Genomic DNA, 21,686 nt, shown 5'->3' on the forward strand with positions numbered 1-21,686 from the left:
AAAAAATAAAAAATAAAAAGAGCAGGCTGTGGTGGCACATGCCTGTAATCCTAGTGGCTCAGGAGGCTGAGGCAGGAGGATCACAAATTCAAGGCCAGCCTCAGCACAAGTGGGCACTAGGCAACTCAGTGAGACACTGTCTCTAAATAAAATACAAAATAGAGCTGTGGATGTGACTCAGTGGCCAAGTGTCCCTGAGTTCTATCCCCAGTACCCCCCAGCCCAAATTTTAAAATTAAAAGGGCTGGTAATATGGCTCAGTACTTGAATGCCCTTGATTTCAATCCCTGGCACCAAAAACCAAAAAATAAACAAAACAAATAAAAGGGCCGGGGATGTGGTTCAGTGGTAATATAACCCTGGGTTGAATCCTCAGTGCCCCTCCCCCAAACACACACACACACACACACACACACACACACACACACACACGAAGTTATGAAGGGAGTTCAAGGAAGTGATAGAATAGAACACATGCACGCACACACATATTTTTCTCTGTACCACAGATCAAACCCAGGGCCTCATGCATAGTAGGCAAGTGCTCTACTACTAAGCTACATCTCTGAAACATATATTTAAGTGGTGGAACAATATTCCCTTCTACCTTTTTATCCTCCGTTCCTCTCAGGTCATCACCATTCTCTGCCTCAAGCAAAGGGTGATACAGGTGGAAAGCTTTTGAAGTATACAAACCTGGGCTCCTCTCCACGCCAGTACTGAGGGTCAAACCCTTTTGCATGCTAGGCAAGCATTCTACTACTGAGCTACCTTCCCAGCCCAAACCTGGGCTTTTGATTTTCAAAAACTTAAGTCCAGAAGATTCATGGAATAGAGTTCATGCCATGAACATATATAGAAGGCTGGATGAAGAGCCAGTCTACCTACTGTACTCTGGGCTAATAGTGTCTATGGGTTGGCAAGAGAAGGGTACACATGAATGTATGTATGGGTATCCAGAGGCTGCCTGCTCCCTGTAGGCTAAATGGCCAGCAGACCTGAAGAGGCTTGTAGCCAAGACCAGGAAGGTGCCAGCATACCCAGCAAATCACAGGCAAGAAGGACAGTGTCTCAGCACATGTTGGTTTAAATAAATGGCAATAAATGGCCAGCATCATATTTGCCTCTGAAACTGAGGAAAGGCAGGGTGAGCATTTTACATTCACTGTGATCATCTGTGCCATCAGGTAAAATGTAGGCTTAAAATATAAATTAAGTGCAATGACATAAAAATTAATTTTTTATACTGCTGAGTTAAGGCTTTAAATCCATAAAGATATAAATATGTTCCAAATGCCTTAAGGATCAGGATGTTTTGAATGTCATGTCCTTTTTGTATTAGAAAAACTGTAGGCTGCCTTCCTAACATCATGACTAGAAAAAAGATGTCTTTAGGGCTGGGAAATAACTCAGTGGTAGAGCACTTACCTAGCATGTATGAAGCCCTGGGTTTGATCCCCAGCATCTGGAGGGTGGAGGGCGGGGGAAAGAAAGAAAAAGATGCCATTGTCCATAAGGCTGAGCACAAGGGGTAGATGTTTTAACCGTACATCTATAGAAATAGTACTTTGATTTATACCCAACAAAGTATTTACTTCTATTCACTAAAAGTCATGCTCTAGAATGTAGCAATACTGTTTATAATGGATAAAATGTAGAAGCTATGCTCACCAACAGAGGAAAGGATAAACTGTAGAACATTTCAATAATGGAATGGCATATGGCAAAGAGCAGGAATAGACCACAGCATGGCCATGATTCATAGACCTAAACCCAGTGGAAGAGGTCATTCTCAAAATCACCAATGTATTATTCCAGTTGTATGAAGTATAAAAGCAAGCAAAAGTAATCTCTCCATCAGAAGTCAGGATTACCTTATGAGAGTGGCTAGTGACTGCAGACAAATGGGAGGGGAGCTTCTGGAAAGCCAGTAACAGTCTGTGTCTTGATTATACGGGTGTGTTCACTTTGTGAAAATCAATTGAGTTATGACATATGTGCCTTTAAAAATACTGCGGCTATTATGCATGCTTTCTTCCTTATGTGAATCAACTGCACAGTTTCCAGTTTTTCATTTGTCAAAACCAGAAAGATATGTCAGAAATGAAAGGTAGGCTCTGAAAATGTGATTAGAATTAAAATGTCTTGCTCTTCATTGTAGTGATAATTTCCTTTTACTTAAAAGATAATAGAGTGGTCAAAACATTAGAGCAATTTTGGAAATATTCCATAATTTGGAAGAAAATTACATTTCAAAATACCCAATGGTTAAGATGATTTCCACGTATAGATGCTAAATAGTCTAGACTTGCTTTATGAAGATGGGCTTCCTCGAACACTGCCATGTTAGATTTCAGCATTCCGTGCAGCAGTGAAAACTTCACACTTTAAATCTGGCTGGAGTGGAGATAGAGACTGACATGTTAGATTTAGTACAACTGTAGAATTAATGCTAAAAACTCCCATGCTGCACAGTTTTCCCATATGCTACATAAAAATGCTATATAGTTTCTCACTCAAAAGCTGCTATATTAGGGTGCTAGCTGATTTTATGCCTTCAACTTGCTTAATGTTTTCATTTATATACAATAGAGTTTTACACCACATCAGTCAAACAATCTATTGCAAAATAATTTACAGTGAAATCATAATAAATTTATACAAAGTATTGATTTAGCATTAATTTTCAAACCAAAAGCCAATGAACCATAAATCTGTAAATAAATTGGTGAAGCAAAAGACATAAATGACAAAAAAATTAGTCTCTGTGTTGTGTGTGTGCTTTTTAGATAGCTATATGGGGAAAATATATGGGAAGAGGCCTCATAAAATTTTAAATTAGTGACATAAAAATAACATAATGCACAAAGAAATAGACTTGTCTCAACAAAATTGTGAAGAAAACCACCCAGAATCTGGTTCATAATTTTGACGTACTGGCATCACAATTCAGTTGAATGATACCCTGCAAAGGAAAGAATCTTCACACTCTTATGCTTCCAAAAAATTTTGGAGGCAAATCTATAGCACAATCTATTTAATTCTTGGAATATCATGTTTCTGTTTGTGTGCATATGTTTGAATATCTTTACTATTTTAAAAGCCCACATGGAAGACATCACCTTGGCAATGTAGTCTAAGCCCCCAGTGGGCATATGAATCCCCTGTACTTCAGGCTTTATAAGCAATTAATTGCCCAGCCTGTTTGATCACCTGCAGCGATGGGGACTCACTACCTTCCAATACACCATGGTCTGTTTTATTCTAGCCTTGACTGATTAGAGATTATAGCAGTGCTTGTTGTTGAGTCTCCATCTTGGTCAGAGAAAAACTTTCCTCTAAAAATATATTTACTAGATTATTTTCAGCCTAATTTCAGTGGTACCCAATGGACACAAGAGATACCAGAGGGCTGGGGTTTTGGCTCAGTGGTATAGTGTTTGCCTAGCATGTGTGAGGCACTGGATTCGATTCTCAGCACCACATATAAATAAATAAATAAAATAAAGGTCCATTGACAACTAAAAAATATTTTTAAAAAAAAGATACCAGAGAGGAGAGAGGCTAAGTTAGTAAAGATGCCAGCACCATTGCTTGGAAAAAACAAGTCCTTCATTTTGACACTTTTAATTGATAATTGCTGTCTTCGTTAAGTATCATTAGTGTAAAAAGAAAATCAGTTTTTCTTCTGGGAAGTTATGTCACAAGGCTGTACATTTCACCAAGTATCCTATGATATAATTGATATGGCTGCTAATGAGTCCAAGGCCATGGGAATGGGATGGATTAGACCTATTTATGTGCTATAGTTCTAGGACCGGGATTAGCATCCTATCAGATAGTGCTGTGAGAGGCTGAGCTAGGTATCACAAAGGAAAACTAGGACTGTAACCAGGTCTACTGTGAATGTTGTATAGATTGCATGGCTCATCTCCAAAGGTCACAAATCACCTTGCAATGTATCTAGCATCCTTTATGTACTTTACAACTTGTGCAAATGTATACAGTGACACTAGTTGTGACTTGGAGAAGGAATAATAAGGGCTTGAGAGGCAAAATACAAGTGTTCCCTATTCTAATTACCCAAAAGTCTTAAGAGAGTTCTTATGATCCTTAATCCTTTTTATTTCTCTGCTGTATATTTCTTGTCTCTGTAACAGTAGTTTTCAACTCTTTTTTCCCCCTTGCTACGGCACATAACAATTTTCATATAAATTTGTACTTAGGATACATGCAATCATGAAGTGTGTTCAGGAACTCTACCCCTTTATCACTCATTTAAGAAAGCACATCTTTGGACTTCTGATTATCATGGGCCTGCTGGGGAGTACAGTGGTCATGGTGAAGGGTGAGTCCCCCACTTCCCCATAGCAAGACAAGTAAAGTGGAAGATGCTTAGAGGATCACTTGTAGACTGTGTTATGGAGGGGCCTGCAAGAAAGAGTGATTGACATTTCAGTATCCTAAATAATGATATTTATTTAGTATTAATAAGCTTAAGCAGCACATCTGACCTACTGCCTGTACCTGTCTACACAAGAGAAGAGCTAATGGGAGAGAGATGTCTAGGCAGAGACAGGCTGTGGTGGAGAATCCTGCATTGCCCTGTATCAGGACAAGTGTGCAAGCATTTCCCAAGGGTTGTAGGGAGACAGCCTGCAGAAAGCAGCTATTTATTCAAGAGAGCCACCCCCTGACTAAAGATTCCCTGATACCAAGAGTCTGTGGGATCCATTAGTGCTGTGGGAGATGGGGGCAGATATGAAAGAAGTAAAACCAAAACCAGACTTCCCAAAACTGGGAAAGGAGTTATGACAGCCCTACCAGGCCCTCCAAAGAAACCACACAGTAGTCTCAGGAGAGAAAGGGCAATTGGGCACCTTCCACACAGAAGATACCTATGGTGGTCATGCTGGTGAGCTGCCCAGATCACTATTTATAAAAGAACTCCTTAGCTGTGGGGAGTACAGTGAGCTGTGACAAGCCTTCTTGTACAGCTCCTCAGAATGCTTTTCTTGGGTAGTCCTCAGTCAGTGACAGAACACAGCAGGACACGATGGCCTGGCATCTCAGCCCCAGGCAAGATTTCTGTAATGTGCAGTCTTTGCTCCACAGCTGCCCATGGGTTGGCTAAGACATTGTCAGATCTGCATCATATACTGAGGTTCTCCCTGCTACATTTTTATTCTCTCATCCTTTATTGTTTGCAAGTATTATGCCTAAGCAAACTTCTTGACTCTTTTTTTTTAATATTTATTCTTTAGTTACAGGTGGACACAATTTCTTTATTTTACATTTATGTGGTGCTGAGGATCGAACCCAGTACCCCATGCATGCTAGGCGACCAGTACCTCACGCATGCTAGGCGAGCGCCCTACCTCTGAGCCACAACTCCAGTGCCCTTGACTCTTAACTCCATCTCAGCATCTGCTTCTTGGAGGACTTGAATTGGCAGAACATCCTTGGCCAGGTAATATTTACCAGAGAAATGAAGGCAACCTAAATCCATACTTGAGTAGATACAGGTAACTACCAATCCTCTTCTGTCACCTCTCAGTAGAGATCAGCAACTATACAAAGCCTAGAAGAGAGAGGGGAGAACTTGAAATTGGTGATGAAATAGATTTATTCTAAGGAGAGTAGAGAGCAGTTTTTGAATTATAAATTCCAAAGGTATAAAAAGGACACAATTTCCAGAGGGCAAGAAAAAATACATAGTCAAGTAATATAGTTCAAACATACTGGGTGGGGTTGAGCAATAAAGGATTTATGGTCATAAGTGAATAAATGAATTGAACAACTAGAGATTTCTTGGCTCTTTAGTTTTAATCACACCCTAACATTACAAAAAAACTTATTTCAAATCAACAGCCAATAAAATACTTAATGCTAAAATACTGAAAACATTTCATTAAAATCAGGAGTGCAACAAAATGTCTACTGACTCCATTGTTATATGACATTATTCTGGAAGTTCTTACCAATGCAAAGATACATAAAACAGAAATATGATCAGTTAATAAATTATGACATTCATAAATGAAATATTTTATACATGCTAACATGATGTTTGCAAGAATTTTGAAGGACATGATAAATTTTAATATTATCATAAATGAAAATGTAGGATACAAAACTGTTTGTGGTCAAAGTTATCATCATCATAATGGGACAAATTGCCATCATGTGCTTCCCAGATACATACACTGAGAAGAATGAATTATTTCTATAGTGTTTTTGAAAAAAAAAAAAGATAACTTGAAAGTCATTAGAAAATATTAGACAATTCCAAATTAAGGGACATTCTGCAAAATAAGTGGCCTTTATTCTTCAAATAGGTCAATATTAAGAAATACTTGCTGGGTGGGGTGGTGCACACCTGTAGTCCCAGGGTTTTGGGAGGCTGAAGCAGGAGGATTGCTTGAGCCCAGAAGGAGTTGGAGATCCAGCTGGGCAACATATTAAGACCATAAGACCCCCATCTCAAAAACAATCACTAAGAAAGACTGAAAATTAAAAAGATACAACCAAATATGAAGCATAACCAAGGATTTTCTTTTGTTAAAAAGGACATTGTTGCAAGAATTGGTGAAATGTGGCAAAAATTATATAATAGTCTTGTATCAATATTAATCTCCTGATTTTGATCATTGTACTGTGGTTAATGCAAAACAATTTCTTCTTTTTAGGAAATACAGAATGAAGGGTTGAAGAGATGTAAAGGGGCATGCATCATCATATATCAAGGTACTCTAAAAAGGTTCACAGAGAGCAGAAGGATAAAGCAAGTGTGATCAAATGTTAATATTCGGGAAATCTGGGTGAAGGGTAGAACAGAGTTGTTTGTACTATTTTGCAACTTCTCTAGAAGTCTAACATTATATAACAAACACTTAAAGATAAAAATTCCAGCATGATATTTGTTTAAATGTATATTACAAATATGAAAGACTGGGAAGAAACATACCAGACTGCTATTTGTTTGTTTATTGTGGTGCTGGGAATCAAACCCAGGACTTGTCCTTGCTAGGCAACACTCTGCCACACCCCAGCTCCTCTTTCCTTTTTCATTGTTTATATCAATATAATGGTTAAAGAATCTTTTGTTTTCATCTAACACTGACTTGCAAATGATTACCCATTTGCCTGTATCAATCATATAAGTAAAATGAACAATGAAGAGTTCTGATTTTATTTATTGGTACTGGGGATTGAACTCAGGTATGCTTTTCCATTGAGTTACATTCCCCCACTCCACCCCTCTTTTTTTTTGATACAGGGTCTTGCCAAGTTGCTGAGGCTGACCTTGAACTTGCAATCCTCCTGTCTCAGCTTCCTGAACTGCTGGAATTACAGCATGCACCATCAAGCTGACTAAGAGTTCTGATTTTAACTCCTCTCATGCATAGGAGAAAAAGCTAGATATAGATTATTAATTTTATATTTGGTTATACAAGAGCAACCTAAGTATTTTATATGTAATATATTGTTTCAATGTAATATATGCTTTTAAATGAAGGAAAGTACTGGATTACTAAGAAGTATGAAATTTATGATTCTTTTTATATCAGACTTTTTATAGAGAAATATACTATGAAGGTTGCCTAGAACCTGATTCCACAAAATCTAGGTTATAGAATTGCTATCTGTAAATCAACACTTTGATCTTTATGTGAATGCATTCCACCATAAGCCTTGTAATAAATTTAAAACTATGCAGGTTTTATATTCTTTTCAATAGAACTATAAAATCCTAGTGCAGATGTCATCAACTCAGCCTCATGCCTCTAGGCAAAAACCATAATTAAGTCATCCTAGACAGGTAATTGTCCATCCCAGTGAGAGTCTATAACATGTTCAGTAATCCTTTTCTATAATAATCCTTCACCAGAAACTTTTTTTTACTATGTCTAATTCTACTGTTTTCTTTCAGTTTAATCCCATTTCATTTGACTTTCTGCTACATACAGGAATTTATCCCACTGTGGAAGCTTATGCAATAAATGTCCTTATGTCATCATTTATTGATTGATTGATTGATTGATTGATACCGAGGATTCAACCCAGGGGCATTTAACCACTAAGCCACATTCCCAGCCCTATTTTGTGTTTTATTTAGAGACAGGGTTTCGCTGAGTTGCTTAGGGCCTCGCTAAATTGCTGAGACTGGCTTTGAACTCACAATCCTCCTGCCTCAGCCTCCTGAGCCGCCAGAATTATGGCATACATCACCACACCCTGCTCATCATTTCCTTTTACCATCACCCCAATGAGAAAAACATTACTTTTTTTTTTAAGTGGATGGATTGCACAATTCCTAAGATACTGCAATACCATGTTAATGTGTGGTGTGGAGTGGATGGAGCAAGCCCTTATTCCATCTCTCTGCTCTAAAAATCCACTTAATATATTGTCCTCAGATGGAGGATGTATCAGATGTTAAATTGATTAAGAGATAGTATATATGATCTTAGCCAAAAGGCTGAGAAGCTATTGGCCAAACTATATTGTTATATTATGTGCATATATGAATATGTAACAACAAATACCATCATTATGTTCAACTATATTGCACAAGTTTAAAAATGTGAAAAAAAAGTTAAAATAAAGAGAATATTTTTAACATTTTGCCATTTAAAATAAAGTTTGCTGTAAATAAACCAAAAAGATTTAGAAGCTATCATTGACATGATTTAGTAACCCTAATGATTATTTTCCTTATATCCACTACATCATCAGCTTCCAAATGTTTTTATTATTTATTTATCTTACTGGGATTGAGCCTAGGGGTGCTTTACCACTGAGCCCCATCCCCAGCCCTTTTTATTTTTTTATTTTGAGACAGAGTCTCACTAAGTTGCTGAGAACCTTGCTAAATTGCTAAGACTGGCCTTGAAGTTGCAATCCTATTTCCTCAGCTTCCCCAGTCATTGAGATTACATGGTGGCCACTAACTACCAGCCCAAATGTTTTTAAATAAACTTGATTGAGATATAACTTACATACAATAAAATGCATATATTTTAAGTATACTATTCAATGAGTTTCAATAAATGTTTGTATCAGCTGGGCACTATGGCACATGCCTGTAATCCCAATGACTTGGGAAGCTAAGCCAGGAGAATTGCCAAAAACATTACTTTATATTCATCGTAAATGTTATTTGCACATATTAACTATGTTTTTTTCTATTTTATCAGAGTATAATGATTGTCTATTACATCACTCATTTAATTGATATGTGTAAATGGTACAAAATTTTGAGAAAACAAAAACATGGCCTTGATGCATTTATATGTAATTTCTGACCATATTAGATGATAGTAATTTGAGTTCATACAAATGACATACATTGAGTAAATTATTAAGAATGTTGAAATGTACATAGATCAGAGAAAATCATTACCCACTGTTGTCTGCGTGATGCATAGTGACCTTTCATTTTACTGATGTTGAATGGTAGCTGGAGTCTGGCACAATATTTGGAATTGAGGGTAGAAACCTGCACAAACATTCCTGTCACCATGCTGCATCTCCCATTCATAAAATACTCCTTAAGTGGGGGTAATGTAGTCTCTTATCTGTCTGGACAGCATGCTGCTCTGCAGTCTCTCTCCCTTCCAGACTGAGCCATTTGTAGTTCCAGATTACCTGACTTGTATGTGCAAGCAGGGATGAGTTCTTATCAAAGCAGGTTAGTTTGAAAGATGGGGAAATATCCAAGATACCAGGCATATGGGCAATGGGGGATGTCAAGAAACAAGACTCAAAGGGACATACAGTGAAGGGCCTTGTCTACCACACCAGAAAGTTTGGATTTTATCCTTAAGACAAATTAATTGAAATATTATGTAGGGAAATTGGAGACACACTATACAGATTTAGATTTTAGAATGTGTTCCACAGGACAGAAGTGGAATTGGAGGGATGAGGAGGCAGGAGTAGGAAGAATGACAAACGTTCTGTCTGAGGCAACGCTGCAGGAATGAAGTGAAAGGAGCAGAACTGAGTTTTGTTTTGTTTTTAATGGTGCTGGGGATTGAATGCAGGGCCTCGTACATGCTTGGGTACCTGATTGAATATGGAAGGAGAATAAATAATAAGGATTGCCGCAGTCTGGCTGGGCACAATTCAGGAGCCACTTGTCAAAAGAAACTAACTTTATTTTTAGAACTACAAACGCCAAACAAAACAGCTCCTCAGGGAAAAAACCCTCAGAGCCCAACTGCCACCACCGGCTTCCACAAGCCTCTCCCCCCCACACCAGCCTCTCAACTTCCCACAATCCTCCTGCTCTTGAGGCCGATTGGCTGGGTTGTGTGGGCAGAGCCAAAGAAGTCCCCCAATGAGCAGCTCCGTGGAGGAGCCAATCAGCTAGATGTTGCTGGGGCCGCTGTGAGCCAATCATCAGCCGGCAGCTGGAAGTTTGCTGGCAGCTAGAAGTTTGCTGGGGCCCCTTTGGCTGTGGCTCTCAACAAAGGATGACACCCCATTTTGTTTATTTTTATTTTTTAATATTTATTTTTTAGTTGTAGTTAGACACAATACCTTTATTTTATTTATTTATGTTTTTGAGGTGCTGAGGATTAAACCCAGGTCCTTGTGCGTGCTAGGTGAGTGCTCCACCGCTGAGCCACAACCCCAGCCCAATGCCCCATTTTAGATTTACACCTTGACACTATGTGGTGATGCCTGGGGTTGCAATGCAATGCTGCCTTGTTAAGTTATTCCATTTAGGGTTTCCTCATTGAATCAGACAAGATTCTGATTGATAGAAACCATCTCTGGCTATATAAGTTTAAAAAAGTAACTATGGAAAGTGTGGTGAGAGAGCTTATTATTATTTAATTTCTATATATTTTTTTTCCTTTTTACCCAGTAGTACAGCATTTGGGACATGATCTATGAGAATAAAGACCACATTTCTCAGCTTCCCTTGCAGCTAGGTCGGAGCATGTGTCTAATTTCTGATTAATGGAATGTAAGTGGAAGTAGTGCGTGCAAGTTCCTGGACTTATCCTTAAAGGACAGAAGCATACACTTCTTCTTTTTATCCCCTCACATGTATGACAGCTTGGTCTATATTTTAAAGGTGGCAAAACAGAAATCTAGGAAACCCTCTGGGTTCCAAATGACTAAGAGCCACTATAGCATCATAAAAACCTCTAACCAAACTATTATGTGAAAGAGACATACACTTGTACTTTGTTTAAGTTCCCATTATTTTTTGTTTCTGTTACATGAAATTGCATCCATATCTCCATATGTGAGTAGGCATTAGGGACTTACCAAAATGAAAGATGGCTTGAGAGCTTGGAAAAAAATTGGATTCAGGTAGCCATGGAGGTGAAATACCAGAGACTGCGTAGTCTCAGCACCATGTTATTGCTGCTGAGAGCAATCCAATCCCAGATTTCCCCAGTCTTTGGGTCACTCATTCAAAATGCAAAATCCTGGTATTTTATTGCCCAAGTCAGGACACGTGTCTATTCAGCAGAGGTACCAAAGGGCAGCTAGAAGACTTTGTGGTTCTGTGGGTATCTGCATGGGGACATGTGTGCTGGGGGGCCTACACAGCAAGGGGAAAAAAAGAATAGTAGGATGCTGGACAGCCAAAAAAACCCAACAGATGTCCATTACATTCAACTTCCCCTTATTTCTACTGAATCAAGGCAAATTAAGAGAAGCCATTGTGAGTTACTTTTGCATTTTACTTAAAACTTCTATTTTAGTGAATCCATTTTGCCATAAAGCATTGCAATTTTCTTTCACAATATCCTTACTTTAAATGGCACACATTTATCATTTCTTTTTCTAAATTCTGTTGTAAGCAAAGATATTCACAAGCTGCTTATAGTACTCATATGCTGTACCCTCCTTTTTGGCAACAGCATCATGAAAAATAATGGCAACATTGTATAAAAGCTACAATCAAAATTCTTTCTTTGGATCTTGAAAATACTTCTTAAGGATAGCAAGAGTATTTTCTATGTATAAAAAGAAACTCTTAGCAACTAAAAAGTTATTAGTATTCTTTCAAAAGCCAGTATCAGTCCTGGCAATCTTGTATTTTAACGTGACATTTTTATTGCATTTCAGGGAAAAAGAATCACAAAGAATTCAACTTCTTAATTTATTTGAAAGATAAAAAGTTGAACTATTTCCTGTCATCAGGATGGGACTAAGATGCTATCGTTAAAAATGAACGTACATTTTTAAAAATGAGGTCAATCTCATTATTGTTCTATTGCAATTATCTGACAATTTGGGGAAAATGATTATTAATACTTATTTTTTAAATGCCTTCCAAATTAGCAATATTAGTTGAGATGCCAATAATTTATAAATAAGCCTTATCCTTGCTCAAAATCTGTGAAGAAACTATTCACAGTCAAACCAAGTACATACACGTGTGTGTGTGTCTCTGTGTGTGTGCACCCTACTACTAAGCTACACTCCCAGCTCCCAAACACCTAGTTTTGTAACTCTAGGATTTTCATGAAATACTTCACAGAGATAGGAACAAGATTTCCCATTCTTTTCTCCTTTTCTGTCCTTTCATTCCTCTCTCCTGCTCATTGCTCATCCAATTCTGACTAAATAGTTAAACACGAAGTTTTGCACTTTTTTTTTTTTAGAGACAGGTCTTACTAGGTCTCACTATGATGCCCAGGCTGACCTCAAACCTCTTGACTCAAGGGATCCTATCACCTCAGCCTTCCAAATCTCTGGTGCGATCACTGTGGCCATGACATCTTTGCACTATTTCTAATGAAAATTCATGTGACTTGTTGGAAGAAGTTTTTGGTAATCATTTACTATGCATATGAAAAATGTAAAGAATGTGGATTAATCCTTTTATTACTCTTTGAAGAGCTAACATTTGTTTGTGTTTTATGTTCTATTATGCAGTTATAGCAGCTTTGACCACTGGTTCCATTTAAACAGAATCACTTTTTAGACAGGCTTTTCACAATGAAGAACAAGAAGCTGCAAAGTTGGTAACATACTTATTTTTAAAAATTGACTACATGAAGTATTGTCAGATTATTCACCACAAGCAACATTTATTTCACTTATAACAAAAATTATACCAAATATTGTATCAAAACATGGATTTAGAATTTGAAGAGGTAATGCATGCATATGATAAAAAATTAAAACAAAATGGTATACAATAAAAGTCTCCATGCTTCAGCTCTAATTCCCCTTCCTCAAAACACTATTCCCAATTTTATGTGTATCACTGCGGATATTATCTGTGCATATACCAAGACATTAAAAATATTCTTTTTTTCTACAAATATACATTACTAAATACACATTCTTTTACTTATCCCTTTTTTCCCTATATACCTAGGAAGTGATTATATTAGTTGTAAATTAAAGATGGCTGCAAAAATCCTGGTCATTCTCCTCATAGAGTTCATTTCTCCTCCTCCTGAATCTGTGTGGCCCTGTGACTCTTTACACAATCAAATGTAGCAAAGTAACACTGTGCCAGCTTTAAAAGGACTGGCAGCTTCTGTTCCCAATCTCTTGGAATTTCTCTTGGAATGCAGATTCTGAGAGAATCTAGTCACCCTCTAGTCACCCGTGTCAGAAGTCCTCCACACTGCGAGGAGGCCTCATAGAGGTTGCCTGGAGAGAGACAGAGATTGATTCTTGCTAGTTCTCAGCTGTTCCATGTGTTCCAACCAACACAGAAGACAACCTGAGTGAAGAAGCCCTCTTGGACATGCATTCCAAGAGAGCCTTCCAATGACTCCTATCGCAGCCACCATCATATGGCAGAAAGATTCCAGAAGAGAATTGCCCAGCCTAGCAAACCAATCCACAGAACTAGGAGAGAATATAATAAATTGTTTTAATCCACTGAATTATCAGGAAAGTTATCATATAGCAATAGATAACAAGAACATTTGTATATAAAGAGTCTTTCTCTCTCTCTTCTCTCTTAATCAGTAGATAGTATTCTGTTTTTTGAACAGTGTAATCACATGCTAGGCAAGCGCTCTACCACTGAGCCACAATCCCAGCCCCTGATACTGCTTTTTAATGGATCCAGAGAATACCTGTAATTTTATTTAAACAATCTCTAGTGCTTTGCTGTGATAAACAATACTATGGTGGATATCTATGTACACATGTTATATTGCACAGTGAAAGTATATCTACAAGATGAATTCCTAGAAATGGATTTTTGCAAGTGTAGTCTTCCTAGATCCTAGATGTTTCCTAATGGCCCTAGCCTATAAAGATATATCAGTTTTCATTCCCTCCAAAAGTGTATGAGAGGGCTGGGGTGGTAGCTTAGTGGTAGAGCGCTTGCCTGGCACGCGTAAGGCACTGGATTTGATCCTTAGCACCGCATAAAAATAAAATAAAGGTATTATTTCAACCTACAACTAAATATATATATATTTTCTTTTTAAGTGTATGAGAGCCAGGTAAGGTGGTGCATGTCTCTAATAGCAGCAGCTTAGGAGGCTGAGGCAGGAGGATCACAAATTCAAAGCAAGCCTCAGCAATTTAACAAGGCCCTAAGCAACTTAGTGAGACCCTTTTCAAAACAAAAAAATAAAAAAGGTTGGCGATGTGGCTTAGTGGTTAAGCACCCTGGATTCAATCCCTGGTACCAAAAAAATTAAAAAGTGTCTATCTTCTCACATCATCCCAATACAGTGTGGAATCAGCTTGTTTATTTCTTTCTTCTTCTTCTTTTTTTTTTTTTTTTTTTTTTTGTTACCAGGGGTTAACCCAGAGGCACTTTACCACTGAGCCACATCCCCAGCCCTTTATTTTTTATTTTGAAACAGATTCTTACTAAATTGCTGAGACTGGCCTCAAACTTGTAATCTTCCTGCTCAGCCTTCCAGAGTATCTGGGATTACAGGAGTGCTCCACCACGTTCAGCCCTGATACTGCTTTTTTTTTTTTAATATTTATTTTTTAGTTGTAGTTGGACACAATATCTTTATTTTATTTATTTATTTTTTTATGTGGTGCTGAGGATTGAACCCTGGGCATCGCACATGCTAGGTGAGCGCTCTATCGCTGAGCCACAATCCCAGTCCCTGATACTGCTTTTTAATGGATCCAGAGAATACCTGTAAAGGAAGAGCCTGTTGCGTAGAAAGTTGCCTTGTGCTGTAAACCTGCTGATGCCAGTGGTAAAGTATTTGTGGTTCACCTGCTCCCTGCCTACTGTGTGTATTATTTTCCTGGTGGATGAGAGTGAATGTTAATTAAAAATACCCCAAGTCTCTGTTTTAGGGCACAAGAAAGATAACATTTTACATGTGTGTCACAGTCCATAGTTTAACAGAAGTCACTTCATTTAATCCTCATGATAGTGTAGGGAGGTAGGTATTATTGCCCATGGCTAATGAGGAAAAATCAAGTTTAATACTGCATAGTAGTACTAAATAGTTTCATTCTTGAATAACTAGACAAATTGTAGCCTTAGATTTGCACATACACTACAGTTTTAACTCTTGCTTGTGAAATTAATATCACAATTCTGAATTCCAGGATAGTGGCAAATAATGGCAACAATGAAGCCATTAATGTTAATATACCTTTCTCAAATCCAGGTGATCTGGGTATAATTTGTTAGTAAATTTGTTTGCCATATTTATTTTCCTCCTGATTTCTTCCATTTATTTAGCTTTCCTCAGTATGGAGAATAAATATTTTAAATCAATATGAAAAGAAAATAAACCACTGATGTGAGAAATGGGCATTTGTTAGCAACAGTACAGAAATAATGATGTTAAGTATATTTGCTGCTCATCACATACCTTATTAATAATTTATTGAATTTATAATGCATCAGCGGATGGTGGAATAGTTTGAGATCTCACATGTAAAATGATCTAGGGATAGGAAAGCAATTCAGATATTTGTGCTATAGAATTACCATTCAATGTGTCGTTCAATGAAATAATTAGCAGTTTGGTCTGGGAAAGCTACTTAATTGTTTAAAACAATGTATATGAACACCAAACCTAATAGCTTATTGGATTGCATATGGCAAGGTGCTGGTCTACATAGTTTCTAGAACACTAGGATTTGGACTGGAACACACTGAAGACGTGGGTAAGCAGATGCTTTATACATCCTGGGATAGTTTGTCGCCAAGCGTCTCTTTTACATCTGTCCCTCATTTCCATTCTTAGTGCTACCATCTTCTGTCAGCTCCTATGCCTCCCCCCACAGTTTATGGCAGTAATCTTTTCATCGGCCTGTGTTTCCCCAAGCTTTCCCTGTTCTGACTTCTTTGCACAGAGCTCTGGATTAATCTTAATACAGTTCCCTCTTAAATGAAATCCAGCCTTCTCAGCTCAGGCTCAGAATCCTCTGTGAATTCTAGCTTCCTTCCTGTCTGGCCCACATAGCTCATGTCTCCAAAGGTCTCACAGGCCTGAGAGTAAAAATGATGAATTCCCTCACACACCAAAAAGCCCAACAGTCTCCCATCTCCTCCCCTTTTTGCTGCAAAGACTTCTAATCATTCTGTGGCTCTTTTCTCTTTTCTTCTATGCTATTGTCCTTCCCTAGTGTCTTCTGCTGAGCCTCCACATCCTACTGAGCCCTTTCATAAGAAGAATATTAAAAGATAAATATGAACAAGATGCTGGGTTTAACTGAGCTTTGTTACTTGAACAAATCCTTCCAGCGCCCTGTGGAGAAGGTACCAGGAGGAGCTAGTAAGTAGCAACGCCAGGAGAAAGCCAGGGAAAGCCAAGTCCAGAAGCCACGCTCCTGAGTGCCACTGGATGAGGACACCTTCTGACGTCACTCTGACCACTGAGGATGAGGACTTCTACAGCTGCCACGTCCACAAGTTGCCATCTTTTGCTTCCACCTGTGGTGCTGTTCCTCCTGTTTAGAAGTCACTGATTCCTGATGTCACCAGAGCATCAGGCCTGGACCTGCACCATTTGAGACGCTTATCAGCTGGGAGCTGTGGTGTATCCAAACTTCCCTCTGCACTCTTGAACCTCCTACTGTCGTAGACCTGTGGGGTCCCTACCAAGGGGAGCAGAATACATTCTCACCCTTTGATCTACACTCACATATCAGGCCACCTAAACTATTCCTTGGACCATCTTCTCTCTGGATGCTTTCATAGGTTTTAGTAAAGACAGATCTTTCACTTTTAACTTCAAACCCACTTCTTGCTCCCTGGCACCTGAACACAAGCCCATGGGGGCACTGGAAGATCTAATGTAAGCAGAGGTCCCTAGAAAGAACTCAATTCCCTCCCTACTGGTATGGAAGGGAGAATTTTTTGTTGTTGTTGAATATTTCTTTGGACTGTTAAAACACATGTTTTCCTTTTCTAATTTAAAAAAAAAAATCTAGAGGCTACGGTTGTGGCTCAGCAGTAGAGCGCTTGCCTAGCATGCATGAGGCACTGGGTTCGATTCTCAGCACCACATAAAAATAAAATAAAGGTTATTGTATCCCCCTACAACTAAAACAAATATTTAAAAAAAAATCTAGTTAGCCAGTGGGGTGACACACACCTGTAATCCCAGCTACTCTGGAGGCTAAGGCAGGAGGATCACAAGTTTAAGGCCAGCCTGGACAACTTAGAAAAAACAAAGGGGGGGTGGTGTTGAGGTTTAATGGTAGAGCACCACTGAGTTCAATTCCCAGTACCAAAAAAAAAAAAAAAAAAAAAGAATCAATCCTAATTAAAAATAAGGAATTAATTATTTTAAAAAATTCAAATCCCCCCTATCCCCCAGGACATGGTTATTAGAATTAGGGTAATTCTCTCTCAGAGCTGCTCAGTCTCATATAAGTAGATGGCTGGCCTGCCCCAATTCTGGAAACAGCCTACTTGGGCCCTGTTTAGGCTCAGAGTTGAACCCTACTATCCCTTTGTTCCTTTGTGACCCCTCTAGAACCCACCAAATAGAAACATATCCAAAGCCAGCCCTGTGCTTTCTTGCAATTCCTTTTTAAATGGCTCTTCCTTTACCTAAACCTCCTCATCATCTCTGCCTCCTAATATCCTATCTAATTGCTCAGGTCCAAGGTCCCTCTTATAGGTCCCTTCATTGACCCCAGAAGTGAACTCTCTCCCCCTGCTCTGAACTCCCAAGTACTAGAAACCACTTTCCCAGCAAAAGTACTGGACATTTGTCTTACATGCCCAATGTTCCTTTCCACTTCCTCCATCTTTTTTCCCCTCCGGCCATGAAATTTGGTGTGGATTTCAATCACAGTGCCCCATTACACTGGGCAAGGGATAACACACACCCAACATTACACTCTAAGGTGGCAGCTTCAATGATTGGCAAGGGGCAGGGACATGGGACCAATTCAGAACAGAGTCTTTCTCTAGGATCTGCAATTATATAGGTATATATAGAAGTGAGGAGACATTCTTTCTTCTCTGAGTCAGACTCTGCTAACATGCATGAAGGCCTAGAAAAAGAAACTAATGTGTTATTAGCCTAGAGATGCTTTGTTTTTGGTGTGTGTGAGAGAATCCAACAATTTTATCCCTCAGTCCACCTACCACATCCTTCCCAGTTGTGTGAGCCCATAAATCCCCTTTTTTGCTTAAGCTGGTGTGAATTAGTTGCTGTTACTTGCTGGGAGTACAGAAGAGCTTGCCCCTTTAGTTGGTGACTGTTTGATTTGGGGCTCCTTTCTTTCCTACTAGATCATGAACTCCTGCCAGCAAAGACTACACCTTGCTTATATTTATATCTCCCCAAAACACAGCAAGATGCAATCACTTATAGATTAGCCCAATATCACATTCTATCAATGAATAACTTTTTACATTATGCCTCAATTGAGAAGCTATGATTAATTTTCTTCTTTTTTTAATATTTATTTTTTTAGTTTTCGGCAGACACAACATCTTTGTTTGTATGAGGTGCTGAGGATCGAACCCGGGCCGCACGCATGCCAGGGGAAGGAGGTTTCTCAAAGAAAGATGACAGGATCGAATGACAAAATCCTTCACAGGTAAGTCCAGTTTAGGCAGCTGTTTTAATTAGACACAATTTTAAGTACTTTCTGTGAACTGTGAATTATGATTGATACAAAGAAGCATAACATGCTTTTCTCTCAAGAATGAGGAAACAAAACTTATACATAGGAAAATAAGTACAATGGACAAATTAAGGCAGCATAATGTTAGCACTGAATTGAAGGTACAGGAGGTGGATGCTATGGTAACAAGCATTTGCTTCCTGGATTCTCTTGGCCATTAACCAACTATACCAAGCATTTCCAGACCTCTATATTTCTTTAGTTTAAAATGCCCTTTCCTCCTATAAAATTCTATTTATCTTGTGAAACAATTCAAAGACCACTTCCCAGCTGGCCCCCACTACAAATTCCATGCTTTTGTCAGACATGGTGGTGCACACCTGTAATCCCAGTGACTTGGGAGGCCGAGGCAGGAGGATCACAAGGTCAAGGCCAGCCTGGGCAACTTAGCAAGACTCTCAGAAACTTAGTGGAACCCTGTCTCAAAATAAAAAATAAAAAAAGGGCTGGGGAATGTGTTTCAGCAGTAAAGCACCCCTGGGTTCAACTTCCAATATCTCCCCCAAAACGAAACAAAAACAAAAACAAAAAATGCTTTCACAGAACTTTCTTTGTGCCTCTATAACATAGCATTTGGTTCATTCTTTTTTATTTCCCATCTTTCCCATTACTCATCAAGAATAGGGATTGTGTAGCTTTTCATTTTCCTTCTCATGCTGTGGTGGTTAATTTTATGTTTCAAATTACCTGTCCTATGGTGCCCAGTTGTTGGACCAAATACCAGTCTAGATGTTGGTGTAGAAGTATTTTTTAGATGTAAGTAAGATTTAAAATTAGTAGGCTTTGAGTAAGGCAAGTACTCTCTACACTGTGTATGGGCCCCATCTAATCAGTTGAAGGCACTAAGAGCAAGCGATGAAGTTTCCAAAGAGGAAGCAGTTTTCCTTAAGACCATAACATCAAAGCCCTACCAAGATTCCTGCCTACTGTCCTAAGGAATTTGGATTCAAGATTGTAATGCAGCATTAACTCTTCACTGAATTTTCCAGCATGCCATCCCCCTACAATCACAGGTCCATTCTTCAAAATTTTTCTCTATTGGTTCTGTTTCTTTGGAAAATTCCAATGCATATGCTTACCTTTAAAAATAAATCTAGGGACTCTGTGTAGCTCAGTGGTAAAGTATGTGCTTAGCATGCACAAGGCACTGGGTTCAATCCCGGCACCAAAAAAATTAAATATATGAATAAAGATAATAATTCTTTTTGGATTTTGCATTTTCTCACATATTTAACGAGGATTTATTGTGTATCTGGCACTGTTTTAGGTCCTTGTGATACAGTATACAAGAGACAAAAAAATCAGCTGCTCGTGGTGGCACATGCCTGTAATTCCACCAACTCTGAAGGTTGAGGCAGGAGGATCACAAGTTCAAGGCCAGTATGGGTAACTCAGAGAGACCTTGTCTAAAAAAAAAAAAAAAAAAAGTAAATTCTTCAATGCCACTCTAGACCTACAGGGTCACAAGTTGCAGTGGTAGAATCCAGAAACGGGGGTCTAGTAAGTCCTCTGGGTGATGCCTGGCATATGCAGAAGTTTGAGAATTAGCCTCAAGCCAATTGTTATAGTTTGGATATTTTTGTTTTTGTAGTGGTAGGGCCTGAACTCAGGGCCCCATACATGTGAGGTAGCTGCTCTACCACTGAGCTATACCCCAAGTGCTATGGTTTAGATGTTGAACAAGCCCCAGTGGTCTAAAAGGCTTGGTACTCAGGGTCATGCTTTTGGGTTTTTAGGAGGTACTATGGACCTTTAAGAGGAAGGGCCTGGTAAGAGGTTCTTAGGTCACTGGGGGTGTGCCCCCACAGGGAATTATGGAACCCTCACCTCTTTCGGCCTTTTCTTGGCCATGTGCTCCCTGACATTGCTCTCTGGCACCCCATTCAAGGCCAAAAGCAATGAGTTCACACAATCTTGGACTGGAACCTCCAAAACTGTGAGCTAAAACAAATCTTTTTTCTTTATGTTAATTATCTTAGGTATTTCATTATAGTGATAGAAACTGACTAATATGCCAATGCTTCTAAAATTTTAATATGTATAAATATCAAGTGAAGGTCTTGTTAAAATGCAGATTCTGATTCAGGTGTTCTGATGCAATAGTTATGTCAGGATTCCCCCTCAGTGCTGAGGCATTCCTTCCCTAGTCTTCTGAGGATATGGGCAGATGGAGATTCTCAGGTGAGTACCTAAGAATTACCTGAAGTTGAAGAGAACTGTCTCACCCAATTCTCAAATGCCCTCAGCTTACAATGAAGCCTTGATTGCTAGTGCAGGATGTTGATCCTTGGCAAGAGGTTGTGTTGTAATTGTTAAAACTTCTAACAGTAGGAGTTATGAATGGAAAACTGGTGGAAGGGGCTGAGTTGCTGGGGCATTTGAGAGTTTCAAGGGAAATTGTAATTATATAAGGGCTTGGGAATTGAATGGCTGTTTCCCTGGCATTTGATGCAATTGAGAAAGACAATGGAAGGCTGAGGGTCATTACTCACCTATTCTAAGAGGCCCTCCTTGGCGGGGTGGGGTAGGGGGGACAGAAGATGCTGAGGAACTGGAGCCAGGACTTAATTATAAAAGTAGCAGAGTTCCAAAGAAAGTTGGAT

The 21,686-nt window shown here is 38.9% G+C and overlaps 1 protein-coding gene and 1 non-coding gene across 4 annotated transcripts in view; one reads left to right on the plus strand and one right to left on the minus strand.

Annotated features, from left to right (window-relative positions):
• Rps6kb1 (ribosomal protein S6 kinase B1) overlaps positions 1-20,515 on the plus strand; it is a 113,256-nt gene extending 92,741 nt beyond the window's left edge. Inside the window, exons 16-18 of one of the 3 annotated variants that reach the window (XR_013436168.1) lie at positions 5,265-5,470; positions 6,690-6,747; positions 7,280-8,020. Coding sequence is in view for 2 of the 3 variants with exons in the window: in XM_078042353.1 (XP_077898479.1) it covers positions 6,690-6,711 (22 nt within the window). In the remaining variant the exon portion in view is untranslated. Of the gene's footprint in view, positions 1-5,264; positions 5,471-6,689; positions 6,748-7,279; positions 8,021-16,563 lie in introns of those variants that run through there. The other 2 variants (XM_078042353.1, XM_078042352.1) reach the window with 2 other exon arrangements.
• On the minus strand, positions 8,302-8,494 carry LOC120884654 (U2 spliceosomal RNA). Its single transcript, XR_005727076.1, has one exon. It is a non-coding gene; the product is annotated as a U2 spliceosomal RNA (small nuclear RNA).
• Positions 20,516-21,686: the final 1,171 nt, after the last annotated feature.

The sequence above is a fragment of the Ictidomys tridecemlineatus genome, chromosome 3, assembly GCF_052094955.1.
Source record: "Ictidomys tridecemlineatus isolate mIctTri1 chromosome 3, mIctTri1.hap1, whole genome shotgun sequence".
NCBI lineage: Eukaryota > Metazoa > Chordata > Mammalia > Rodentia > Sciuridae > Ictidomys > Ictidomys tridecemlineatus.